We start from the raw sequence: 8838 nt of genomic DNA on the forward strand, positions 1-8838 counted from the left end.
TTGTGACGATGGTGGTGAGGCGGTGGTTTTGGTCTCAATGAGTGGTGGTTGGGTCTATACACCAATCGGTTATTGGTGGTTAGGTGTCTTGCCGTCTGAGTTTTGGTGGTGGAATTTCTAAAAAACGAAAGGATTACTAACAATTTGCGAGACGCTCCCACTAAAGTGCATATCCATGTGGATATCAAATATATCATGCGGATTTATGTTACAATACGACTATTCTAATCTAAATAAAATAGAAAGGGTTTGAATGAAATCATAAGAATATGTATGATGTATACTTTATTTGCTTGGGATTGTAGTTCAATTGGTCAGAGCACCGCCCTGTCAAGGCGGAAGTTGCGGGTTCGAGCCCCGTCAGTCCCGACGGATCCAAATACAATAAAAAAAAAATACATCAATTCATCTCTTCGTTTTCTTTGAAAGGGAGAACAACTAGCAGAATTTCATTCCCCTTGGGAATGCTCCCTTATTTTATTTATTTATTTTTTCCTTTCACATTTTGAGATAGAGCGAGAAGCGAGAAGTGAAGTTTCTGTCAGAAATGAGAAGAGAGAGAAGGGAGAGTTAAAATATAACGTCTGTTAAGTCGAATTTTTTTTTAAAATAACAATAAATATTAAAAAATTTAGTTAATTGTCATATTTCAAAACAATTTTGAAAAATAACATCTCGAGTATCTAAAACTCGAGTTCCAGATGGAACTCGAGTTTTTAAGTCTCGATTTGAAGAAAAAAAATTGCACTGAAAATCGAGTTTTAAAGACTCGATTTCCATAAATTGCAAAAAACGCCGCTATATGGCTTTAAAACGTCACTATAGGGATTAAAAACGCCACTATAGGGCACCCTAAACCTCGTACTTAGAAAAAAATTTTGCAGGAAAACGCCGCTATAGGGCTTTAAAACGTCACTGTAAGGCTTAAAAACGCCACTATAGGTGAAATTTTTTGCATAAAACTCGAGTCTTAAAGACTCGAGATCTATGTGGCATTTTCCCACCCAGAACGCGAGTCTTTAGCACTCGAGTTTTAAGATGGATCTCGAGTTTTAAAAACTCGAGATGCTACTTTTCTAAATTCTTTCAAACCGTTCCTAACTTACTATTTTGAATCACCCTCTGAATCCATTTTGCACAAAACCTCCTGTTAAGTCTGGGCAAGCACTGTAAGCCCAAGCCCATATGATCAAATACAAAACAAAACATTGTGCAAAATTAAAATTGGGCTTTGAAGTGGGTGGGTTGGGCCCATGGTGAACATGTATTAGCCGTCCGATCTGATCGAAAAAAAACCCTAAAAAGGAAGAGCTTATATATAAAAGCTCCTCAGAAAGAAAACTTCTCCGTCCCCAAACCCTTGCAGCCTCCTCAGAAACAAAAACTTCTCCCCGCGAAAATGGTTTCAGGATCTGGGATTTGTGCAAAGCGTGTGGTGGTGGACGCTCGCCACCACATGCTCGGCAGACTTTCGTCTATCATAGCGAAAGAGCTTCTCAACGGTCAGAAAGTGGTCGTTGTTAGATGCGAGGAGATATGTATCTCAGGAGGACTTGTTCGCCAGAAAATGAAATACATGAGATTCCTCCGTAAGCGCATGAACACTAAGCCTTCTCATGGTCCCATCCATTTCCGCGCTCCTGCTAAGATTCTATGGCGCACTATTCGTGGGTACGCATCGCGTCGCATCGCATCAACACAACTCAATCTCTTTCTTTCTTTCTTTCTTTGTTTAATATATAATATGAGTTTTGATTATTATTATTATTTTTTTTTTTGTAGAATGATACCTCACAAGACGAAGCGTGGAGCCGCGGCGCTTGCTAGATTTAAGGCATATGAGGGGATTCCACCCCCCTATGATAAGATTAAGAGAATGGTTATCCCAGATGCTCTCAAGTCTGTTTCTTTCTCTCTCTCTCTTTTCATTTTTTTTTCTTTTCTTTTCTTTAGTTTTCAAATGTTTTAATTAATTGTCTTGTGCTTTCTAAAAATAAAAAATATATATAATAAACACAGGGTTTTGAGGCTTCAGGCTGGACATAAGTATTGTTTGCTGGGCAAGCTTTCATCTGAGGTTGGGTGGAACCACTATGAGACTATTAAGGTCAGTCAGTCAGTCTTTTTGTTTCGACTTTCTAGATTTCTTTTGCCTTGTCAGATGTTCTGCTAATAATACATACATATGTGGCATAGTTTTACTTTTATATATAAGTTTCTTAATGCATTTTATCTACATTTAAAGCATAACAATTAGTACTATACTGTTCTTTGTGTCATGTTCCATAATATTTAATTTTTTGTGGATGATACTGGGAGATGACATTGTAAAGAGGTGTTTGCATTGTCTTTTAATGTGTTCTGTTGCTTTACATTTCCAATTCATGGTGGCACTGTTGTAGGTGCTTTGTTTTTTATTTTGGAAATTTTGAATAATCAAAAAAGAGGAATTCTCCTATTGTTTAAGTCATCGTGAATAGTCTTTTTTTGTTCATAATTTCTCCAGTTTGAACTATGTTTTTCTGGGTTCAGTCAATTTCTTACGACTATTCTTATTTTAGATATTTGCATTTTTTCTCAACGATATCTTTAACCATATTGAAATAGCTTTGCTATTTGCCTTCATATGGGCATTTTCTTGGATATTGATATGTTATAATGGTTGTTGATTGATTCCCGAATTAAATGTCGATGCTGAGTAACTTATTGGATAATGTTTAGAAATATTAAGCAATATTTGAATCTCTTCCTGCTGTGTTCGTGCTGGCATTTGTGTAATTGTCTATTTTGCTATTTGGATATATGTTTCACTTGTCTGAAAGTTAGACTATGAAGAACTTGCCAGGTTTAACATTGTCTGCATATTATGTAGTCATTATTAAGTGATTGTTCTTCTTTGACTAATTATTGGTTGTGTGAGTGCTTTCTAATGCTTGTGAATCTCTTTGCTCCTGCAGGAGCTTGAGAGGAAGAGAAAGGAGAGAGCTCAGGTTGCATATGAGAGGAAGAAGCAGTTGACGAAATTGAGGGTTAAAGCTGAGAAGACTGCTGAGGAGAAGCTTGGCCCCCAGCTTGAAGTTATTGCACCTATCAAGTATTAAGTTATTTATATTGAAAAAACCATGGGACAGCTGAGTTGCAGTTAAATTTCTCTAGTATTTTGTTACAATGTTTCTGTCCGCTTGTGCAGGGTACATCTGCCTTGCTGCAATTTTTCAAGTAGAAGATGTTATGTTATAAATTGTTTTCTGACTTGGGTTTTCAAATTAGAAATGTTTGTGTCATTAATTATCTCGTACTCCATGATACATTTTTTACTTAATTTGTGATGTCATTTGTATTTTTTTGTTTGTGTGGATTGGATGATAATATTTTCATGTTATTTCTAGTATGTTTGCTTTTAGGGTGTGTTTGGAATGAAGTGATTGTTGTTGTTGTGGGGGGTGATTTTTGGAAGGGGCTGGGGCTGGGGAGGAGGTGCTGAGTAGAGCCTTTTTTTTTTTTTTGGATGGGAGAGATTTTGTGTGATTGTGAACTAATAGAATGTCCTATATAATAGGAGGAAACCAAGTGCTGGACAGCTGGTTTTTAAATTTTTTTTATTAATTATATGATACATTTAAATATATATTAAAGAAGTAAGAACTATTCATCAAAAAAAAAAGAAGCAAGAACTAATAGCTATAGGATTTTATATTATATAATATATATGAAAATATTAGTAGGAACCGAAGAATCAGGAAGTGCTCTAAACTCTAAAGGCTGATTTTTTGTGAAGGAATTGCAATGGAACTAAACAGTAAACACTCTCTAGTCAGTAGTCATAGTCACCAGCCGCACCCAGGTCTTTTTACTAGACGTTGAAAAATTTTAATATTTTTCTATATTTTTCTACGAAGTACAAGTTGGACACGTTTATGGGTGGGAAGCATTTCACTTTTTCTATGCTATGGGTTATATGTTAATTTGCAGAAGTTATCAGAAGTCAGAAGACTCAGGACTCATGTAAATTGCAGAGTATAGCGTTACACGTTTCCAATAAAGCATTCCACTTTATTTTAATGAAGTACAGCTGGTTTTAAAAAAAAAATTTATTAAATATATAATATATATTTAAATAAATATATATATATATATATAATATATGATAGTAGGACTACGGCCGGTTTAAAAAAAAATTTATTAAATATATAATATATATTAAATATGGGTGGGTTAGGTCGGGTTTGGTAGGTTTGTAATTTTATAAATCAAATCCAACCCGACCTGTTATTAAAAAAAAAAAATTTGTAACCCAATCTAACTCGCCAAGCACTAAAAACTGACTTAATCCAACGGGGTGAGTCGGGTCAAGTTTGGCAGGTTGGTGGGTTTTTTGAACACCCCTAAGAGATAACTGAATTTTTGGTAATTAATCTCATCGTAGACTTGTGGAGTTTAGAATTTTTCACTTTGTAAAGTGAAGAAGTTGTTTTGGTGGATTTAAGGGGTGTATATTGGAAGGACTACCTTGAAAACAAATGAGATTTAATAGATTGAAGGACCAATAACTTGGAAACAAATGAAGTTAAAAGATTGAAAAGGAAAAATTGCATATATAAAGTGTTTCATTTGTAATTTATTTTTTTAATCTTTTATGAACAGGTTAAGTTAGGGTACATAAAAAGCACATAAAGATTGGAAAGAGACTACCCTGAAAACTAATGGAGGTGAAAAGATTGGAAGAAGAAATGGAAATTAAAAGATTGGAATAGAAAAAATGGAACTTAAATGCAAGGTTATGTAAAAAAGTTTCATTTGTAAATTAATATATATGATTTGTTTTATGAACAAGGTGCGAGTCTTATGAACATGGTACATAAAAAGTTCATAAAGCTTTTTTTTTTTTTTTTTTTTTTGTTTTTTTTTTTTGACACAAAAAGCTCATAAAGCTTGATGCTAAAGAATCCCACCCATTAATGATTGTAGAAAAAAGCATTAGAGAGTATGTTTGGGTAACCCACACAACGGCCTCAAAGGTTATTTCTGAAATTGCAATACACACCCAATACCTTTAGTATTGCAGTACCGTTTTCTGAAATTGGAGAGTAATGGAAATAATAGAGGTTTTTTTTTTGGAGAAGGGAAAATAATAGAGGTTGTTTCTTGACTTTTCAATAAAGATAGAGCTTCAAGTTTTAAAGCAGATTGTAAGTCATGGATTAAAATACTTGAAATCAAATCGTAATTCATGGATTTAGAATAACTAGTGAGAACTATGCATGGAACTTTGGAGTTTTATATAAATATATATATATATATATATATATATATAATATGTAATAAGATTTTATTCTACAAAGAATTTGGTATAATTTTATGATTTTCTTTTATTCTATATTTTCTAGTGTTAATATTTGTAATTTTTTAGTTTGAATTATATTAGGTGGCTTGTTTTTAAAACTTGTTGATATCCAAAAAACCATAACAAGAAGCCCAACTCAGGGAACTAGACCATGGGCCTTATGTGAAAACAAATGACCAATTATTCTATAAAGACACTCTTGTAAAAAAGGCAGAAGAACCATGAAAAATGGGGTAAAAACCTATTAGAAAATAAAGAGAGAAAATGGCCTTCGAATAATTAATAAGATGCAAATGACCCAAGAAAATGGTCATTGAAAAGGGTCCTTGGAAAGTCTAGCAAAAATTGGGCAAGCCCAAAGGAGCCCACTAAGGAACTAACCACAAAGGTATTGCAACTTTGGAATTGAAATTGACTAATCTATAGGAAAAGATTCAAGGGACCTCGGTTAGAGGGAGAAAGCAAAAGAAGAAAGACGGTTGGGAGGCTTTCGGAGTTCACCCGTCTCCAAAAAAAAAAAAAAAAAAAAAAAAAAAACATGTATCCTACTTTCAAGAAAAAAAGCCAATAAGAGAAGTTGTTATCAACCTAAGAAACCTTTGAAATGTCTCTTTCTCAACCTTGAAGAAGGGGTAATTTCTTCGTTGAACTCAAATGGCATATGATTTACAACTTTTTATGAAGAGAAAATAATTAAAATACTTTTGGATGTGGGTTCCTAGAAAAACAAAACAAGAGTGGAAAGAGGAAAAAAAGGCCCACAAGGCTCCTTCAGATTCATGGCAGGAAGCTGTGGTTGATCTAGCGGACTACACCGTTTCGAAGAATCAAACCATACCCACTATAAAAGAACATCAAAGCAAGGAGAAAGATGAGGAAAAACACTGAGCATTTAAGATCTGCACTGTATCAGGAAAAATAAACAAGAAACACTAGCCTAGGTCAAGGACCTTGGGAAAAAATAGTGTGAATAGAAATTTCAACTTGTAAAAATACTTGGGAGCTCCACACTGATCTAAGGTCCAAGATTTCACAAGTTTTGTAGAATCTCAAGGACCTACTTAAGTCTGTGAAGTTTGTGATTTATAGGCTTTGTGGACTTTTGTAAGAGTGTCTTTTTTTGCGACACTCAGGCCCAAGGATCCCGGGCCTAATAAGAGGTTTGGTAAACCGGGTCTTGACTCACAGCAGCTAAAAGGTTATTTAAGAGTCAAGTAATATACAGGGGATGCTCCTGACAATACAAGAAAAATGACAAGCAAGGATATTCGTATTGAAAATGCCAAAACAACAAGGTAAATTCAAAAGGAAAGAAGCAGGATTAGCAAAGTGGTACAAAATTAACGTTAAAGGGATCCTGTAATTACTGAAATGTATTTCATTAATGTTTTTTTCTGTTATAGTTACAAGAAGCTCACTAGGACGTGATACAAGGTTCAATCAAGCTCAAAAGTTGCAGTCTTGAATGACTATTTCAGCCTTCAAAACTTGCAAAGTTTGATTTTCTTTGAATCCGAGTATATGCAATAGTGGCTGTTTCTGGGATACTGGGGAGCAATATTCACTTTCCCCGCAGTGTTTTCTTTCTCCTCACTACGACTTTACTGATAAGTCTTTTCTCTAATAAAATCTCTTTTTTCTCCCTTTTTTCCTGCCCTTTTTCTTCGCAACCTACCCCCTCCTTTTATAATGGAGTTCTGGTCTTCCCGGGGAACCGTTGGTTCCCCTGTTTTGCTTTCTTGTGAACAGAGTCTGTTCCGTGCCTATCACTCAGTAGGTCCCATTTCCCGTTTTCTCATTCCTTCCTTCTTTCAGCTCTAATTCTTTTGAAAGTCCCTGGTTGGCTACCTTCTTTGGGATGTGCTGAGGTATGCCCTTCTCAGCCTCACCATTTTTGCAGTTCCACTTTTCCCTTTTCTTTCCCATCTGGGCGGAATTCTGTTCTGCCAACTTGAAAGCCGCTTGTTATCATTCTTTTTTTTGTGTTTCTCTGTTCTGGTTCCCCGAGGTTCTTTCTGTCTGTGCCATGAGAGGTCGCTGGATTTTACTGGCGCTTGTGCTCTTTTACTTTGTTTCTTATTTTCTTCTTCTGTCTTTTTCTTTCGAGCTGTCCTAGTCTTCCTTTGACTTTGTGCCTGAAAGGATCCGCGCCTCTTGATGGTTGCTGAGGATCCTGACTTCTTATCCCTTGCCGTGGTTTTCTTTTTTTTTCTTCTGGATGCTTCTTTGTTTGGGCTTCAAGTCTCCTGGGCCTTTTTATTCTTTCGTGGTTCCCCTGCATTTGCTACTTTGGACTTGGCTTGATCTTTTCCTTCTGGGCCTGACTCATTCTTTTGGGCCTCCCTCACTATGATCATTTTTAGACCTCAACAACTTTTTATCTAGACTTTCTACAAAAAAGAAGCATTGTAGAAAGTAAAACCTATACTTATAGAACTTGTATTTTTGAAAACCACATTGATCTAGGCTTCCAAGTCTCACAAGTCTTATGGATCCTAAAGGGTCTATTGAAGCCCGTGGAACTTGGGATTTAAAGGTCTTGTGGTTCTAGGAACCAATATTTTGGGTCTCACAAATAAATAATAAAATCCATTAATATGTTTATGTCATTTGATTATGAGTTTAGAGCCTCGGGCCCTTGGTCGAGGGCAGAAAACAACGATATCTCTACAAAGGCTTTCGTTGTACCTAATTGCTACCCCCACCCATTGGAAGCAGTTGAAATATCACCCACTTTGTCTAACACCGACGCTTCCCTAGGATCAAGCTCGATCAGTAAATCAGCAAACCGCCCCAACCATGTCCTATCCACGACAAAATGTCCTTCCCAAGATCACTCATTTAAGGACGTACAAACAACCAGCCTTGACGAGTCAGTGCAGTACCACCCCAAGACCCGTAGTAGTGCTATTGAACAAGGGACCCTTTGTGAACAGCCTGTTAGCTTATCCTAACACGTCAACCTCTCCCCTCTTATCTCTTTGAGCCCAACAAATAGCCCACACTAGCCAACAATCCAATACCTTCCGACCCGTACATCAAAAGAATATAAAAATGAAAGTCTAAGCCCAACCATTCCACCCGGATTCGAAACACATCAAATAAGCCCAAATCCAAGTAACTTAACTAAGTCAGACATATACGCTCAACAACTTTACCCTTCCTCCCATAAACATATCACAAACCCTTCTCCAATCTCAACCCCTTGGGCAAAACTTGCTAAATAATACTTTTTATGGAAAATTTTAGGAGAAAGTATGTGAATGAAGTTATTTAGTTACAAAGACTCTTTTTGAAACTTGAATTTGTCAAATTTAAGTTTCAACTCAAAATTAAGTTTAGCAAACTTGAGTTTTAATTTGTTATACAACATCAGTGTGTTATGAAACCTAAACTAATTGAAATTTGAGTTTATTTTATTTTATTTTTATAATCTCAATTTTAGGTTAAAACTTGTGTTTGGCAAACTTTAGTAGCTAAATAACTTCACCATC

At 35.6% G+C, this 8838-nt stretch overlaps 1 protein-coding gene and 1 non-coding gene across 2 annotated transcripts; both read left to right on the top strand.

Moving 5' to 3' along the window:
* Positions 1-295: 295 nt before the first annotated feature.
* TRNAD-GUC lies at positions 296-369 on the top strand. Its single transcript has one exon. It is a non-coding gene; the product is annotated as a tRNA-Asp (tRNA).
* Positions 370-1344: 975 nt separating this feature from the next.
* LOC115968870 (60S ribosomal protein L13a-4) lies at positions 1345-3343 on the top strand. Its single transcript, XM_031088391.1, has 4 exons — positions 1345-1671; positions 1783-1899; positions 2020-2107; positions 2958-3343. Exons 1-4 carry the CDS (start codon positions 1400-1402, stop codon positions 3099-3101), a joined length of 621 nt encoding a protein of 206 aa, XP_030944251.1. The 5' UTR covers positions 1345-1399; the 3' UTR covers positions 3102-3343.
* The last annotated feature ends 5495 nt before the right edge of the window (positions 3344-8838 follow it).

This window comes from Quercus lobata, chromosome 11, assembly GCF_001633185.2.
Source record: "Quercus lobata isolate SW786 chromosome 11, ValleyOak3.0 Primary Assembly, whole genome shotgun sequence".
Lineage (NCBI taxonomy): Eukaryota > Viridiplantae > Streptophyta > Magnoliopsida > Fagales > Fagaceae > Quercus > Quercus lobata.